Source organism: Canis lupus, chromosome 26 (assembly GCF_011100685.1).
Source record: "Canis lupus familiaris isolate Mischka breed German Shepherd chromosome 26, alternate assembly UU_Cfam_GSD_1.0, whole genome shotgun sequence".
Lineage (NCBI taxonomy): Eukaryota > Metazoa > Chordata > Mammalia > Carnivora > Canidae > Canis > Canis lupus.
In genome coordinates, this window is record NC_049247.1 from 10,313,591 (window position 1) to 10,332,914 (window position 19,324).

The 19,324-nt window shown below is 41.8% G+C and overlaps 1 protein-coding gene across 2 annotated transcripts in view; it reads left to right on the plus strand.

Moving 5' to 3' along the window:
- Positions 1 to 977: 977 nt before the first annotated feature.
- Positions 978 to 19,324, plus strand: part of PTPN11 (protein tyrosine phosphatase non-receptor type 11) — an 82,667-nt gene continuing 64,320 nt past the window's right edge. For both annotated transcript variants that reach the window (XM_038575148.1, XM_038575149.1), the window contains exons 1-2: positions 978 to 1,205; positions 19,068 to 19,190. In XM_038575148.1, the coding sequence (XP_038431076.1) occupies positions 1,192 to 1,205; positions 19,068 to 19,190 (137 nt within the window). In that variant the 5' untranslated portion in view covers positions 978 to 1,191. The remainder of the gene's footprint in view (positions 1,206 to 19,067; positions 19,191 to 19,324) is intronic.

Consider the following 19,324-nt stretch of genomic DNA (forward strand, 5'->3'; position numbering starts at 1 on the left):
ATCTATACTCCAATTGTCCTCCTCAGTGAATTCTTACACTACGAAGGCAATAATATAGCAGCGACTGGATGGCACAGTGGGTTAAGCTGCAGACTCTCGGTTTGGGCTCACGTCCAGATCTCGGGGTCTGGAGGTTGAGCCAGGGTGGAGCCCCTCCCAGAGCCCACCACTCAGTCAGTACTGGAGTCGGCTTGAGATTCTCTCTCTCCTTCTTCCCCTCCTCCTTGTGCTCTCTCTCTCTCAGATAAATTAAAAAAGTAATAATATGGAGGGGTGTGGAGAAACGACAAGAAAGGAAGATGGAAGTACAGTATTGTCTTCAGTATTTTAGCAGGGATTTCTGTTTTTTCAGTTCACTACAGTACTCCCATAGTTGTGTGGGGTTCTTTCTTTCCTTTTCTTTTTTTTTTTTTTGAATCCCCATCGTTTAAAACAGTGCCTAAAAGAGAGAAAACCTTCAACAGATGTTTACTTATAATGGTAATCCAGGTAACAATCGCAAAGCACTTATTCAATAGGGCAGGCCTAGCTCTAAGCATTTTGCATATTTAGTCTTCCCAATAATCCCACGGAAAGAATACAGCTCCTCTCTTCGTCTTCCAGAAACGAAGAAATGGCGAACCCTGAAGCTCAGAGGCTCGGCCACTGTGAGGTTAGACAGCCGAGCAGCGAGCGGAGCGGCGATTTGTGGAATGAAATGAATGAAATTCGATTTGGCAATCGGGGCGGGGATGGAAATTGACAGGGTGGAGCGGCCGCGAGGGGCTCGCGCACGTGCGCACGCTTGGGAGGGCGCCGCGCGCCCCGCAGCCCAGGCGCACGGGCGGGGGAGGGTGCTCGGCCGGCTGCGTCGCGGCGGAGACTCCGCGGGGCCGCCGCGCTGCCACTGCCCGCCGCCGCTCAGTCCCAGGCCCACGGAGAGCAGGAAGTGGCGGCGGGCGTCGCGCGGGGTGACGTCACGGCGGCGCCGGCGGGGATAGGCGGGGGAGGAGGAGGAGCGAACCGGGCTTGGGGGGCGGCTGCACAGTCTGCGGGATCCCCAGGCCTGGAGGGGGGTCTGCGCGCGGCCGGCTGGCTCTACCCCCGCGTCCGGTCCCGAGCGGGCCTCCCTCGGGCCAGCCCGATGTGACCGGGCCCAGAGCAGCCTGAGCAAGGAGCGGGTCCGTCGCGGAGCCGGAGGGCGGGAGGAACATGACATCGCGGAGGTGAGGAGCCCCGAGGGCCCGGCCCGGGCCTCGGCCCCGGCCCCCGCCGCCTTCGATTAGCCCCGCCCGGGAGGGGGCGCCCCGGCCGGGCTTCGGGCGACGTCCCGGGGGTCGCGGGGGCCGGCTCCCTCCCAACTTCTCGCCCTCCCGGGGTCGGGGGCCCGGCACCGCCGCGCCCCCACCTCTCGGGTCCCCATTCATTTCCTGCCTCCCCGAGTTCCGGCTCTCGCAGCCCTGGGGATGCCCGTCGGGACCGGGGCAGGTAGAGCCGCCCGGGGAACCGCGGACGCCAGCGGCCCGGCTCGGCGCCGCATTCCTGACCCATTGCCTCATGAGAATTGCCTCATGGTGATTCCGAAATAACCCCGCTCGCTGGGGGAGGCTCCTCGCCCCGGGACGCGGGAGGGGAGAGGAGGGAGTTTCGCAGGCCGGGTCCCCGACGGTCGAGCCGCTCTGGGTCACTCGGTCTCTCGCTTGCCTTTGGGGGCTTCACTCAGGAACTTGACCCCTTTCTGTGGCTCTTTGCACCTCCCCCCCCACCCCTCACGTGCCAGAAATGGAAAAACTGACTGTATCTGCTGCTATTAGAAGTATTTCCTTCCTCCGCGGTCTTCGCTTTGGGAGATGGGAGGGAAGGGAGCTGTATCTCTAGTTAGTTGATCCTTAACCACAGCTTGGAAAGTCAGGTACCATTAATTGCTTCCGTTTTACGGATGTGGAAACTGAGGCTCAGAAGTTACATGCTAGTAAATGTCAGGATTTGCACCCAAGAATCAGAAGGAGGATTAGTGAATTGATGAGATCCTTTGGAAGTTCGGGGTGGTAATGACACTTCTAATAGCTAACGTTTATTTAGCTCTTACTGTAAGCCAAACATCTTTAATCCTCCCTATAACCTTAAGAGAAGAGAAATTATTCCTCTTATTATTATTACTATTATCCTGGTTCTAAAGATGAGTAAACTGGGATCCCTGGGTGGCGCAGCGGTTTAGCGCCTGCCTTTGGCCCAGGGCGCGATCCTGGAGACCCGGGATCGAGTCCCACGTCGGGCTCCCGGTGCATGGAGCCTGCTTCTCCCTCTGCCTGTGTCTCTGCCTCTCTCTCTCTCTCTCTCTCTGTGACTATCATAAATAAATAAAAATTTAAAAAATGCCAATGTCTTAAAAAACAAAGAAAGGCTGAGAAACTCTAAAAAAAAAAATAAAGATGAGTAAACTGATTTTCAGAAGTTAGGCAGCTAGCTCGAAGCCACTCAACCAATTAGTGGTGGAGCCAGGATCTCCCCCCCTCCCCTTTTAATCACCATGTTGCTATTATTATTATTTTATAACTGTTGTTAATCGTTTGTAAGCCTTATTTTGTTGTTGAACTGTAGTGTGACCTATTGTTTTCAGATAATGATCTTGTTATTTTGTTTTGTTTTGTTTTTTTTTTTTGATCTTGTTATTTTGTATTGCCACTCTTTATATACGATTCACACATAAGATCCATTGTTTGGCCTTTTCCTTTATTGTCTTGTTATGGTCACTGTCATAGACATTTGAAAAACGATTTCAAGCTGTTGGGGTTATTTGAATGAGAGAATTTTTAAAATATTAGGAATGCCTTTTCAAAATACACCTGCACGTTACTCATTCGTGGAATGAAAAGGGGGAGAGAAAAGAAAACCAAGAACTCTTAGGAAATTGAGCGATTTGGACAGGTCTGTTGGCAAGTGCTTACAGATCTGGGTAATATATAACTTTATTTCAACAGGACAGTGTATAGCCTCAAATGTTCTAATGTTTTAGGGAGCTTTTAAATAAAACAGTTGTCTATTCTCTAATCTGTCAAATAGTCATTGAACCTTTTGTTACTTGTGTCTGCTCTTCCAGACAAGTAAGGATCTGCTTCTTTAGGAGACAAAAAGACTGGGGGTTGGGGGTGGGGAAGGGGCCGGGTAGTAATAGACCCTACATTGTCCAGCTTGTTAGTGTAGAAGTGGAGAACTAGGGGTATAGCCAAAGCTGTAAGTGGCAAAGATCATTCCTTTTCTTTGGCCCTCCTATATTATTGAAAGGAAATGTGTGCCACCTTAAAAGTCAGCTTGTAAACATAATGCTTATAATTGGGAATTCTTTATTCTATTTTCAGATTGCAGGTCTGTTTTATTTTTGACCAGCTTTATTGAGGTAGAAATGACACACAATAGATTGCATATATTTCAGTGTGCAATTTGTTTTTCTGACACATGCATAATCCTCACGAAACCGTCTATCATAGTCAAGATAATGAACATATCCATCATCCCTTATGATACTTCCTCATGTCCTTTTTAATCCTTTCCTTGTCAGATGACCACTGCTCTGCTTTCTGTCACTACACATTAATTTGCAATTCCTAGAAATTTTATATATAAATGGAATTTTATGTTTGGTTTCTTATGCTCAGCATAATTATGTTGAGATTCATCATGTTGTAGTGCATATCAAAAAGTTCATTTCTTTGGGCAGCCGGGGTGGCTCAGCGGTTTAGCGCCGCCTTCGGCCCAGGGTGTGATCCTGGAGACCCAGGGTCGAGTCCCACGTTGGGCTCCCTGCATGGAGTCTGCCTCTCCCTCTGCCTGGGTCTCCGTCTCTCCCTCTGTGTGTCTCTCATGAATAAATAAATAAAATCTTAAAAAAAAAAGTTCATTTTTTTTTTTTTTTTATTGCTTGGTAATACTCCATCGTATGGCTGTACTACAAACTACCGTTTGTTTATCTGTCCACCTGTTGATGGACATTTGGGATGTTGTGGAGTTTGGCTATCACAAAGCTGCTGTGAATGTTTGTGCACAAGAAGTATTTACTAAAATACCTTTTGGGGGGAATGGCTGGATCATACAGTCAATGTACATTTAACTTTTTCAGAAATTGCCAAACTGTTTTCCAAAGTGGTTATACCATTTACATTCCCACCAGTAGCATGTGAGTTATAGTTACTCCACATCTTGGCAACACTTGGTATGGTCAGTTTTTAAATTGTAGCCATTTTAGTGGGTGTGTCACGGTACCTCATAGGGTTTTTTTTTTTTTTTTTCCTTAAGATTTTTTATTTCATTTATTTGAGAGAGAGAAAGCAAGCAAGCAAGCAAGCATGAGTGATGAGAAGAGGAGCAGAGGGAGAAGCAGACTCCTCATTGAGTAGTGAGCTGGATCTTAGGACCCTGAGATGATGACCTGAGCTGAAGGCAGATACTTAGCCGAGTGAGCCAGCTAGGTGCCCCTCATTGTAGTTTTTTTTTGTTTTGTTTTTTTAAGATTTTATTTATTCATGAGAGAGAGAGAGAAGCAGAAGGAGAAGCAGGCTCCATGCAGGGAGCTTGATGTGGGACTTGATCCCAGGACTCCAGGATCACACCCTGGGCCAAAGGCAGGTGCCAAACTGCTGAGCCACCCAGGAATCCCCTCATTGTAGTTTTAATTCGTATTTTCTTTGGTGACTGATGATATTGATCATCTTTTCTTCTTTTTTTTTTAAAGATTTTATTTATTTATTCATGAGAGTCACAGATTGAGAGAGAGAGAGAGACAGAGAGAGAAAGAGAAAGCGCCAGAGACACAGGCAGAGGAAGAAGCAGGCTCCCTGCAGGTTGCCCTATGTGGGACTTGATCCTGGGACTCCAGGATCATGCCGTGGCTGGAAGGCAGGCACCAAACTGCTGAGCCACCCAGGGATCCCCTTGATCATCTTTTCTTATGCTTATTTGCCATCTGTATATTTTCTTTGGTGACACGTCTATTTGATAAAATATTTTCCTTTAGTTTTTTTAGTTAAGATTAAAAAATTCTTTATTCTGGATATAAGTCCTTTATCAGAATTGTAAATATTTTCTCTTGATCTGTGGCTTGTCTTTTTATCCTTTTCTTTTTAAAGGATTTATTTATTTATTTATTTATTTATTTATTTATTTATTTATTTATTTATTTAGTTGAGAGCACAAGCTGGGGGGAAGGGAGAGAGAGAATCTCAAGCAGACTCCTCTCTGAGCATGGAGCCAGACTTGAGGCTCCATCCCAGGACCCTGAGGTCATGACCTGAGCCAAAGGCAGATACTTAACTGACTGAGCTACTGAGGTGTCTCTCTCTCTCTTTTTTTTAAAGATTTATTTACTTATTTGAGAGAGTGAACGAGAGAGTGAGCATAAGTGGGGAGAAGGGCAGAGGGAGAGGAACAGAATCCTCAAGCAGATTCTCCAGACCTCTATGAGGAAAGAGCCCCTGACATGGGGCTCGATCCCAGGACCCTGTGATCATGAACCTGAGCTGAAACCAAGAGTCAGATGCTCTACCGACTGAGTCCCATTGTCTTTTCATCATTTTAACAGTGTCTTTTGAAGAACAGAGGTTTTTAATTTTGATGAAGCCCAGTTTATCAATTTTTATTTTTGTTTAATTTTTAAGATTTTAGGGATCCCTGGGTGGCGCAGTGGTTTAGCTCCTGCCTTTGGCTCAGGGCGTGATCCTGGAGACCCAGGATCGAATCCCACGTCGGGCTCCCGGTGCATGGAGCCTGCTTCTCCCTCTGCCTATGTCTCTGCCTCTCTCTCTCTCTCTCTCTCTCTCTGTGACTATCATAAATAAATAAAATAAAAAAAAAGACATAAAAAAAGTTTAGAAAAAAAAATTTTAAAGATTTTATTTTTAAGTAATCTCTACACCCAATATGAGGCTTGAACTTACAACCCAGAGATCAAGAGCCATAGGCTCTGCTGACTGAGCCAGCTGGGCACCCGTCAGTGGTTTTTGTTTTTGTTTTTAATGGATCATGCTAAGGAATCTTTGCTTAACCCAAGGCCTCAAATGTTTTCTCAAAGGCTTTAGGTTTATGATACATTTTGAGTTCATTTTTGTATGTGGTGAGGTGTGGAGATATATATGTATGTGCACATATACATATATATGGTTTTGCATATAGATATCCAGTTTTGGCACTGTTTGTTGAAAAGACTGCCTCTTTTGAATTTGCACCTTTGTAGAAAATCTGTTGTCCATTTATATGTGGGTCTGTTTCTGGACTTCATTCTGTTTTATTGATCTATTTATCTGTCCATATGCCAATAACATATGGTCTTGATTATTGTTTTATTATAAGGCTTGAGATCAGTGGTTAGTCTTCCAGCTTTGTTCTTCTCTTTCAGTTTTTTTTTTTTTTTTTTTTAACTTCTGTATTCAATCAAATAGTTCTTGAACCAGGCAGGATAAAGCAGTAAGATTGGCAAAGATATTATTCTTTTGGTTGAGAGAGAAAGAAGAGAAAAACATGAATGAAGATTGCAATTTCAGGTAGTAATAGCTGCTGGGAGAAAAAAACAAAGCAAGTGTGGATAATGTTAGTTTGACAAGTTTAATAATGATCTCTCTGAGGAGGTGAGGATAGGAGTTGACTCCTGAGTGACCAGTATTCTCAATTTTGTTTTGCTTAATTATCAAAATAATTTTTTTCCGTGTGTTTAGGATTTAGATTTTGTATGCATTTAGTAATTAAAATGTAAGTATATTCAGTATGCTGATAATTCTTAAAGTCATAAGTAGGGAAATGAAGGCAGTGAACAGTGATAGACTTTCTTCCACCCCCCCCACCCCCCCGCCCCGGGTGATTTAGCGGTGGTAGTACCGTTTATAGATTTTGAGGTTGCTTGCGTGCCCCACTCTGCCTTGCTCAGCTGACAAAACTGCCTGTATTCTCCAGGCCTTCTTTCAGCATATGGCAGGTCCTTTACATTTGCTTTGTTCTTCTGAAAGATGATGTATGGTGACTTGAACTGAGAGGAGGAGAAGATTTAGCTTGTTCTCAGACTCCAGGCTTTTGGTTTATCTGTCGCAGGTCAAGTACATTTTGTCCCAGGCTCTCCCTGGTGGCCATGCTGGTTTATCTCTTGTGGGAGTAAATAAACTTGCCTTGCTGAAAAATAGCAGTCCTGTGCCTTTCCAGTTGCGACTGAGATGTCTTTATTAATGTTGTGTCCCGATATAAGCTCAGAGTTTTGGCCAGAGCTGCTCAAAGCGGGGACACTGCTAAGATTACTTACCCTTCTTGCACATGGTCAGCACAGAGACTGTTGGAGGCACACAAGATCCTGAAAAAGCAGAGCCAACTCTTTTTTGTGATTGTTACTAGTGGGCCTCAGTGTACTTTGTTAGGCAGCTACAGAACAATAGGATACTTATTCTTCCTTCTCTTTGGGAAACAGCACTGGCCTTCCAGCATTGACGTTTCTAAGGCAAGGTGGGACACTGCCTTACCTATAAGGCAAGGTGAATGCTCATGCTCTATGGGAGCTGTGGACTGCAGCCAAGGCTTTGAGACCCTTAACTGAAATTCAAACTCCCTAGATGGCAGTTCATTCATCACTGAGTTTTGGAGGGTTGTGTGCATTTTGCAGACTTACATGTCCTGTGGTCTTGACAACACTGATATGTGGATACTATTTATGGTTGCAAGAACACTGAATTCAGAGAGGGAGAAAGACTTGTGTGCCAGCATCAGATGCATTTGATAAAAGTAGTACCAAATTGAAATAGAAATTTATCAGTATAGAGATGCCTGGGTAGCTCAGTGGTTGAGTGTCTGCCTTTGGGTCAGGTCTGTGATCCTGGAGTCCCGGGATTGAGTCCCACATCGGGCTCCCTGCAGGGAGCCTGCTTCTCCCTCTGTCTATGTCTCTGCCTCTCTCTGTCTCTCATGAATAAATACATAAAATCTAAAAAAAAAAAAGAAATTTATCAGTATAGAATATTCTGTTTAGAACACATGTACATGCATACCCATGATATATACATATATATGCGCTATATATGTCTGTCTATATACACATATGTTATACAGACATACACTATGTTTCTTTTTTCTTTTTTTTTCCATACAGTATGTTTCTTATAAAGGTAATGGATTCTAGATCCAAGTCTTTATCATCCCATGGAGCCATTCTAACGAAACATTGATCCACTCACTCAAGAACTATTTATTGTGGAATTACTGTGTGCCAGGTGCTGTGCTAGGCGCCGAGTATTCAGGTGTTAGGAAAAGAGCAAGTGTGGAAGTGCTGATGTGCGGAAGTTCTTTCAGCACTTTAAGAGCTGAAGGGAGCACATTGGGGACACTGGGGAGGTAGGTGGAGACTGGACCACACAGGAACTTGTAAGGTCTTCACTGGTCATGTGGAGCATGGAGAGAAGTTTGGATTGTATTTTAAGAGCAGCATAAAGCCATAGAAAGTTGTGATCAGGGGAGTGGCAGGAGGTGGTCAGTTTAAAAATATCCTTCTGGCTACTGTGAAGGAAGGATTGTAGGGGACATGAGTGGACTCAGGGTGAGCAGACAAGTGAGAGAGAGGCTTTGAATTAGGGTAGAAGCTGTTTGTGCAAAGACTTTTGGAGGCAGTTTGCTTTCATTGTCTTGTCATCAGAGCCATGATGCTGACCACTGAAACTCTGAGAAGATACAAAGACAGAGCTATCTACTACCTTTAAAAAACTTCCTTCACAAAAAAAAAAAAAAAAAAAAACAACAACACAACAAACTTCCTTCACAACTTTTTTCTAGTTCCCATTACTTAGACTGCTTGCCCCTATTGACTACCCTTTCTTCATAACTTTTTTTCCTTTCTTATAACTTATCCTTTTCCTATAGGATATTAAAATTTAATTAGAAAAGATGAATATTCCTATAATCTGCAGAAAGTACCAAACTGTAAACTTTCTCCCCAAGGACAAAGATAATGTTTTTTTTTTTTTTTTTTTTTTTTTTTTTTTTTGAGCAGCTGGTAAGAAAGATATACCCAATGTCATTTTATATTTAGTTGAGAAACTGAAATTAGACTTTGGATTCCTAGTTTAAATTCTCTTCTTAGCATGGCAGCCTTGAATAAGAATAAGTTCCTGAAATTATAAGCCTGCTTGACTGTTTCCCCACACCCCTGGGGGAAGAGGGTGCAGTAGATAAAACAAAATATTCAGCATCATTGTATTTTCTTTTTGGTTCATCAGCATTTTTTTTTTTTTTTTTTTTTTAAAGATTCACTTGACATAAATAAGTTCCTAGCTTGGGAGAGCTAAGCCTTTGCAGAATCTGTGTTCACTGACGGGGAGGGGTGGGTGGTGGGGTGGTGGGTGGTGTCTAGATTTCTGGTGTGATTTCCCAGCAAATTATATGGGTTTGTAAACTCTCCTGCAGGCTGAGATTCTGTCTTTTGTTTCTTCAGACTCATTCGGGCTCATGTGTTTTAGGCATTGATTTGTGGCTCTTTCTCACAAGTGGTGGTAGTGATGTGTATGTATGTGTGCATATGCACACACGCTTTCAGCTCTTTCGAAGAGATGGGTGGTACCTGCCTGGACCATGTATAACCCAAGATCCTTACTAAATGATAATGCCAGAGGATGGTCAGTTAGAAGTTGTCAGGGGCCAGCAGGTTTGCAGGTATTAGAATTAGCAAAAAGGGAAGACTTTTTCTCCCCCCACCGTGTGACTTTTTCTCTACTTCCCTCTTATATTTTATCCTACCTGTTTCTTTATCCTTCTCCCAAATTCATTCAGCCAACAGCCATTTATCAAATACCTACTATATACATGGGAGGACTGGGAATTTATCTGTTTCTTCTCATCTTGTCTGGATCCATGGTATTAATCACTTTGTTGATATACTAAAATGGAGTTCTACTAATTTGCCTGACCCAGCGGTTTAGGAATATAAAGGGATTTAACAGGGAGGGCGGGGGGATGGGGGCGGGCGGGGCGGAGGGGGGGGAGGCGAGAGGAGCGGGAGAGGCGAGATCGTGAGCGGAGAGGAGATGAGAGGAGAGGAAAACACCTGCCTAAAGAAATTCCCATCCCACTCTCCCTACCCGACTCTTTCTCTGTCTCTTTCTTTCTTTCGATCTCTATCTCTCTTTCTTTCTTTCTTTCTTCTTCTTTCTTTCTTTCTTCGTTCTTTCTTTCTTTCTTTCTTTCTTTCTTTTTCTTCTTTCTTTCCTCTACTGTTTACATTCACACCAGGTAGGAGATGGGGCCAGGCTTTGAGATGTGTAGCCTCAATGCCTAATATTACAATTGTTCATAATCCTTGAGGCTAGCCCCATAATATTATTTCTACTAGTTCTACTCTTTGTCTTTACCTTCACTAAGATCTAAGGGACTGAGTGAATTCTGACTTCTTATTAGTGATAAGCATGCTGCATATCACGAATTGTCAGTGTTTGAAGACAAATATTAAATATAAGTGGAAAAAGTTTTCAGTGCTTACCAGTGCTTTTTGGAAAAAATAGCTAAGGAAGAAGAGTTTAAAGTAAATCAAAGCTCAAGTAGATAGATTATGGACTAGAACTTCTAATTTCTAATTATATGCTCTTTGAAATAATATAGAGACAGCCCCTGAACCCTGAAGTTAAGTTTATTAAAAGGCAGTGTAACATAAATGATACATATGTCAAAATGACCTATGTGATACTGACATAATTATGCATGAGAAGAATCTTTCTTGCTGTCTTCCACCAGTAATAATGATGATAACAAAGGTGATAGCCAATGTTTATTAAGCTCTTGCTCTGTCCGGCCTTTGTGCTAAATGCTCGTTACTGTTTCCCCTGTAAACATCACCCTCCTCTGTTCATTCTTAATAACATGATAGGTATAATGGTAAGTTGTAAAGGAGATAATAGAGTTTATTTAATAAAGGGGTAAAGAGCCCACCACTGGCCTATCTCCTGTTGCCAATCTACCTGACGGGTAGGGTGGTGTTTACCAGGCTTCACCTTCAATAATGGAAGTCACTTTTATATTGTCTTTTGCACCCTCAGCATCAGCAGGATAATCTATGTAAGCATTATTTCTGTGAAACATGCAAAGGTGAGAACATGTGGTTGCAATAGGATAATGGTCACAGTAAGACAAAGTGTGGGTTTAGATCCTGCTTTAGAAACTTTTAGAAATAAATAGCAGAATGTAATGATTACATTGGCACACGGCATTCAGTAAATGTTTTTTTTTTTTTTAATTTTTTTTTTTTATTTATGATAGTCACACACAGAGAGAGAGAGAGGCAGAGACACAGGCAGAGGGAGAAGCAGGCTCCATGCACCGGGAGCCCGATGTGGGATTCGATCCCGGGTCTCCAGGATCGCGCCCTGGGCCAAAGGCAGGCGCTAAACCGCTGCGCCACCCAGGGATCCCACATTCAGTAAATGTTGCGGTAATTTTAATCAGCCATGATATATGATAGCCAATACTACATTATTTTGTCCTTGGTATCAGAGCTGGTTCACAATTGCTGAAAAAAGGCATTTGCAATAAACATGGAGAGATCTTTTTTATTTCATAATTTGTAACTTCTCATTCAAATATATAATATTGGTAGTGAAACTATAAATATGTTGTCTTTCTGTCCCCATATTCTCTCTCCAAGTAAGTTCTCATCTTTGTTTTACTTAGTTTCTTTTCCCTGTCATCCCTTTTTCGTACCTTATATAGCCAGCTTCAGGAGTAAGGATGGATAACTTAACTGATGATGTGAGTCATGCTGGTGACTTTAGCAAAATTTTCAGAAAATTTTAAAATAATTTTTATCTTTTACTTGGGATTTGTTTCAATCTTCAAGAAAAGTTACAAGAATAAGAATATTGCAAAGAATATGCAAGTGGATGGAATACCATTTAGCCAGACTCACTACTGTTAACTTTGCATCCCATTTGTTTTATTTTATTATTTTTTCCCATTTTTTTAAAGATTTATTTATTTATGATAGACAGAGAGAGAGAGAGAGAGAGAGAGAGGCAGAGACACAGGAGGAGGGAGAAGGAGGCTCCATGCCGGAAGCCTGATGCAGGACTCGATCCCGGGACTCCAGGATCACGCCTTGGGCCAAAGGCAGGCGCTAAACCACTGAGCCACCCAGGGATCCCTATTTTTTTCCCCATTTGTTTTATATTCTGTGTGTGTGTGTGTAAGTACACATATATAATATTTTATAATTTTCCCCCCAAACATTTGAGTGTAAGTTACGTAGATCATAGCCTTTTGCCCTTAAATATTTCAGTGTATATTTTCTTTTCTTTTTTTTAAATTATTTACTTATTTATTCATGAGAGACACAGAGAGAGGGGCAGAGACATAGGCAGGGAGAAGTAGGCTCAATGGGAAGCTCAATGTGGAACTTGATCCCAGAACCCCAGAATCAACAACCTGAGCTGAAGGCAGATGCTCAACCACTGAGCCACCCAGGCATCCCCAGAAAAGAAAATATTATACAAAAGAGAAAGTGGACAAATTCTGCACCAGGCAGTCACTGATGATGATTAACGTCATTAATGGACATTGTGTGCCTCCAGATATAATACCTAAAGTAGGACACAATATCACCTACATAGCACTCAGGTTGAAATCTAATACTGATGAATTAGACAAATCCAAAATGAGAAATCTTAATTTTGAAAGGGGAAGGGGGGTGTATTTTTCCCAAAAATCACTTACCATAAATGACAAAAGCCTTAGAAATATTCTGGATTTAAGAGATCTAACAACTAAATACAACTAGATCCTGTACTAGAAGAGAAAAAAAAATCCTATAAAGGACATGATTGGGCCAACTGGCACAGTAGAATACAACAGGCTTGACAAAGGATTATTAGAGATGGTAAAATTACTACAGTTAAAACATTTAAAAGATAGCTTTATTCTTAGAAAATATACACTGATGGGGTACCTGGGGCACAGATCAAAGCTGGGTAAATTACTGTAAAGGTGCCAATGTGGTAACAGATGAAGAGGAGTAGACTAAGAGAGTTCTTTCCCCAGTGGTATTAACTTAGTTAGGGGGCCTTTGCCAGCTGACACTTGTGTCTCTTCCGATAGCCTCTTGTGACACCATCAGTGACCTATGTCTATGGGGAACTGTGGGTGTGGGAGAGCAGTGACAGGCATCCCTCCTTCCCCCCATGGCTGCTTTCGTCCTTCCCTTTTAGCCACAAGTACGAAGGGAATCATGTGTTAGCCCCTTTGTGTGGAGTATGACACACATTGGTACAGCAGCAGACGGGTTCTCTCCCTTGTGAACTGCCAGTCCCGTCTTTAACTTGGTGATTGGAGGAATATGTGATTAGATTTCATGATATCACCCAAGGGATACTCAGTGTGCTGTGAAAAGATGGGATGGGAACATCTGACCAGAGAAAAACACATGCAAAGGCCACATGGGGCATATTTGAGGAAAACAGAGAAGTCACCAGAATAAGAGAGTCAGGTTGGGGGTGCCTGGGTGGCTCAGTCATTTAAGCATCTGACTCTTAATTTTGACTCAGATCATGATCTTGGGGTCATGGCTCTGTGCTCGGTGAGGAGTCTGCTTAAGATGCTCTCTCTTCTCTCCCAGTGTTCCTTCCACTGAGTGTGAATATATTCTCTCTGTCTTTCTCTCATAGATAAATAAATCTTAAAAAAGAGAGAGAGAGAATTAGCTTGGGGCACACCTCGCAGGCTCCTGTAAAAATCTATGCCTTTATTGTAATTATTATTATTTTATTATTATTATTATTATTTAATTTTATTTTTTATTTATTTATTTTTAATTATTTTATTTTTCTAAAAAGGAAATTCCTGGTTCCAAAGATGAAACTCAAAGGACTGGTTCTGTGCTAAGCATTTTATGTGTATTAATTTATTTCTATCTTACAACAGTGCTGTAAGTGAAGTTTTTTAAAGCCTAGTGAGAAGCCCAGAAATCATAAAGAAAAATCTCATAAGTTTAACCATGCCAAGATGAATTTCTATGGAAAAAGAATACCACAAACAGAGTGAGAGGTACAAAAAGCTAAGACAAATATTTGCTACACATATAATGAAGGATCTTTTTTTCTGGTTATAACAAGAGCTCCTGTAAGTCAGTAAGAAAAAGAAATGCAGGAGAAAATGAGCAATGACAAACTGACAACTCACAGAAAAGGAGGAAAAAAGGGGCTTTGAAAACATCAAAAAGTGCTTAGTGTTACAAGGAAATGCAAACTAGAATGGTACTTTTTCCATGAATCAGATCAACAAAGATGAAAAAATTCGGTAATATATGTAGTATTGGTAAAAGTGAGAGAAAACAGGGGCTTTCACACTCATTTCATGGGGGTCAAAACTGATACCTTCTTTTGAGTGCAGCTGGGGAGATTTGTCAAAGTGAAAGACAAACTCTTGTCAAAGCAGTTTTCTGAAAATTTAATTTATGGGTGTGCTTGAAAAAGTGTCTAATGATAATTGTAAAGGATATGTTCTGCTGCATTTTTTTTTTTTTTTTAGATTTTATTTATTTATTCATAGAGCCAGAGAGAGAGAGAGAGAGAGGCAGAGACACAGGCAGAGGGAGAAGCAGGCATCATACATAGAGCCCGTTGCGGGACTCGATCCAGGGTCTCCAGGATCACGCCCGGGGCTGCAGGCGGCGCTAAACCGCTGTGCCACCGGGGATGCCCTTGTTTTGTTTTTTTAAAGATTTATTTATTTGAGAGAGTGCGTGTGTGCGAGTGAGGAGGGGAACAGAGGAGAGGGAGAATCTCAAGCAGGGCTCCTCACTGAGTATGCAGCCCAAGGTGGGGCTGTCTTACAACCCTGAGATCATAACCTAAGCGGAAAGCAAAAGTTGGATGTGTAACCAACTGAGCCACCCGGGTCCCCCTCTGCTGTATTTTTTTTTTCCCCCTCTGCTGTATTATTTGTAGTAACAAAAGCTAGGCATAATATAAATGTCCTATAACAGGGATTAAATTCTTGGGCATGTATTCATGATGGAATATTGTGCAGTCATTAAAAAGAATGTACAGCTATAGAAGGATCTTCAAATTGTAAGTGAAAAAAATTGAGGTGTAGATCAAGAGAATTCCATGTGTGTGTGTTTGTGGAGGCAGTAGTGTATTTGCACACATATATATGTTACTGTGCCATTTTACAGATGAGTTAACAGTGAGATGAAATCATTAGCCACAGTCACACAAAGCTGGGATGTGAACCAGAGCCATCTCACTGCAGGCCATATTCCTACCCATAAGGCTTTGTCACCATGTGCCAGTGGTTCCCAGCTTTTTCACCCAGGCAGTTTCCTTTTTTTTTTTTTTTTTTTTTTTTTTAACCATAAACCCAATATTCTGAAAAAAAATTATTTCCAAATCTGTATTTATCATATAACAATTGGCTTTCCCATTTCTTTTTCTTTTTTGGTAGAAGGCAGTATATATATGCCACTCTGTTTCAGAGTACCACACCAAGTAATATAATTGTTTTGCAGCCAAAAGCAAAAGGAATTTGACATTTTAATTAGTTTATGTAGGTAGACAAATTGAGGGTTAATGTAGGATTTCTAAGATATGTTTTGAAAAGTTTATAAATATATCTGGAAGCCTCTGATAGTTCTTTTTGTTTCCATAGGGCTATGGAAACAGGTGGACTCAGGTGGGAACCAGAGAGCAAAGAAACGGGGCAAGATTTAAAAAAAAAATTGATTAGGGACACCTGGGTGGCTCAGTGGTTGAGCAGCTGCCTTTGGCTCAAGGTGTGATCCTGGGTTCTGGGGATCTGGTCCCGCATTGGGCTTATGGCAGAGAGCCTGCTTCTCCCTCTCCCTATGTCTCTGCCTCTCCCTGTGTGCCTGTCATGAATAAATAAATAAAAATTGGATAGATAAGTAATTGGACTGAATGCAGAAGTATGGGATGCTGGAAAGATAGGTATGTAAATTGAGGTTGAATTCTCCTTGGGTGAAATTCTGGTTTAGTCTTTTGACAAGCTCTCAGAGGGAGAAAAAAGCAAACTAATATTTTTTCCTTTTGATCTCAACCCTGTGATTTTTTTCCATAGGCCAATCAGAGTAATGGTTAGATTCCCCATAAAACACTAGTGAGATGGTATAGGAAAAATATAAAACAAAATGAGTTTCAGTTAATGTAAACAACAGGAATGTTAATAGACCATGTCTGCATTCTTGCTTTTTCTGATTATTTATCTGAGCAACCTTATGTTTATTACAGTTGTCAATAATAATATCTAACATTTAGTACCTTGTGTGCAACAACACTTGGACAACTAAGCATCTCAAACTTAACACGTACCAAATCTAACCCTTGATTTTCCTCTCTCCAGATTTACACAAATGTTGTATGAATACTACAACTTCTGTTTACTTTTTACCCAGATTTAGCAGCTAACATTGTACCACATTTGCCTCCCCCCTGTATATATATATATACATGCTGTATGTATAACTTCATTCTGAACCGTTTGAGAGTAAGTTCCAGACATGATGTCTTGTTACTCTAAAATACTTCTGTGCCTATTTCCTAAAAACAAAGACAGAGACATAATTACAGTACTCTTGTCAAAATCAGGAAATTTACATTACAATGGGATTAGCATCAAATTCTTACCTCCTTCTGGTCAATGATATGATCCAGAAAGAACCATGCAGTGTATTACTTGTGTCCTGTGACTCGCCTGAAATCTGGAAAGTTCTTTGGACGCCCCCCTCTTTCACAGTTTTGACATTTTTGAAGAGTATGTGCCAGTTAGTTTATAGAATGTCACTCATTTGGAGTTTGTCTAATGTTCCTCCTAATTAGATTAGGTGATGTATTTTTGACAGGAATATCACAGAAATGGCACTTGTTCTCAGTGACGTCAGGAGGCATATGATGCCAGTTTAATCCATTACTGATGATGTTAACTTTTCTCAGTTGGTTAAGGTAGTATCTGTCAAGTTCTCCACTGTGAGGTTCATGAGTGTTTTTTATTTGTTAATTAACAAGTAATTAATAAGCATTTTGTTGGGGGTACTTTGAGTTGCTGTAAATACTGTCCTTCCTGCAGTGATTCTACTGCAAAGAGCTTTCCCTTTGTCCCCAAGTATTTTTTTAAAATTGTGATTAAATATATGCAACATAAAATTTATCATTTTAACCATTTCTTTTTTTTTCATTTTAACCATTTCTAAGTGGCATTTTTAAAAAGATTTATTTTATTTATTTATTTTTAAAATTTTATTTATTTATTTATGAGCGACAGAGAGAGAGAGAGAGAGAGAGAGAGAGAGAGAAGGGCAGAGACACAGGCAGAGGGAGCCTGACGTGGGACTTGATCCTGGGTCTCCAGGATCACACCCTGGGCTGCAGGCGGTGCTAAACTGCTTTGCCACTGGGGCTGCCCTCTAAGTGGCATTAAGAACATTCACATTGTGGTACAACCATCACCCCAGTTCATCTCCAGAACGTTTTCATCTTCCCAACTGAAACTCTGTACCCGTCAAATAATAACTCTCCATTCCCTCCTCCCCCAAGTTCCTGGCAACCACCATTGTTTTCTGTCTATGAATTTGGCTGCTCTGGCTACCTTCTATAGAGGTAGAACCATATAGTATTTGTTCTTTTGTGACTGGTGTATTTCACTCAGCATAATATCTTAAATGTTCATCTGTGTTGTAGCATGTGACAGAATTTTTAACCTTTTAAGGCTGAGTAACATTCCATTGGTACATATAATGATACTTTGTTTATTCATTCATTCACTGATGAATACTTGGGTTGCTTCCACCATTTGGCTGTTGTGAGTAATGCTACTATGAACATGGGTATACAACTATCTGAGTCCCTGCTTTTACTTCTTTTGGGGTATATACCCAGAAGTGGAATTTCTGTATCACATGGTTATTCTGTGCTTAATTTTTTGAGGAAGCTTAATTAGTTGAAAATAAAATTAATATCTGCATGGACTCTTGGTTTCCTATTTTATTCAATGGTCTACTATCTATCAATATCATTGTTTATTTTGAGGTACAAATTGTCTCTAATTTGGCAGGCAGGAGTCTCTTAGGCTGGCTCCTCTATTCTTTTGACCTGTCCTCTTTGGAGCTGGGTCCTGTGGCACAGTGAGGTGTTCCAAGATCATCTTACCTTTAGTGCCACAGACCTGGAATCAGCTTTTTCTCCAAGGAACCTAGTTCCTTTTGTTGGAGAATGGTTTTTAGAAACCATACTAATAGTGCTGGTTATGCTGATGGCTACTGGGATGTCATTGCTTCAGAGTCCTTTTAGAAGAGAGAGCTAGGAAGATAAGTCTGTATATGAGCCTGCACATATGCACACAGACATGCACAAACATAGATGTACATCTATATTTCTACATCTTTATATGTATATTAAGAACTAGAGTTTACATTACCTCCAATTCTTTTTTTTTTTTTTTTAAGATTTTATTTATTTATTCATGAGAGATACACACAGAGAGAGGCAGTGACACAGGCAGAGAGAAGCTGACTCCATGCTGGAAGCTCGATGTGGGACTCGATCCTGGGACTCCAGAATCATGCCCTGGGCCGAAGGGAGGCGCTCAACCGCTGAGCCACCCAGGCATCCCTCTCCAATTCTAATCTAACACCCCAGGGCTTATAAAGGTTTTCTCCCTTTCCATATTTGTATCCCCTCTCCAATAGTGAGAAACCTGGCTCTCATTATCCCTAATATGTCTATTTATTCACTAGTTTCTTTCTTTACTTGTTTAATTCTACTCCATGTGTTCAATCTCCTGATCACATGGACTATCTTTCTGGGCTTTGGGCTTGGCTTGAGGCGCACACTCTTGGCCCCAGTCCCACGGACTGTGCCCCTGGCCCTACTGACTATGCTAGCAGGATCCCAGGCTCCTATCAAGAGGAAGTCAAGGAGGGGGCAGTGACCAAGGAGAAGAGGGGGAAGAGGAAGGGAAGGTCTTGTTTTGTATTTTTATTAGCTACTCTACTCATAGGCATTTTAGCTGTGATAGTGTGGAAAGTAGTGCTGACAGAGTCTTTTGGTTTTCATTCCTCTCTCCATTTTTCTCTCAAGATGGTTTCACCCAAACATCACTGGCGTGGAGGCAGAAAACCTGCTGTTGACAAGAGGAGTTGATGGCAGTTTTTTGGCGAGGCCCAGTAAAAGTAATCCTGGAGACTTCACCCTTTCCGTCAGGTAAGTTGGAAAAAAAAGAGAACCCTGTAAGGGTTTTTCAGGTGGGAAATGTCCCCTTCCCATGCCACCCCCCCCCCCCCCCCCCCCCCCCCCCCCCCCCCCCCCCGTCAACTTCCTACCCTCACTGAGAGTTT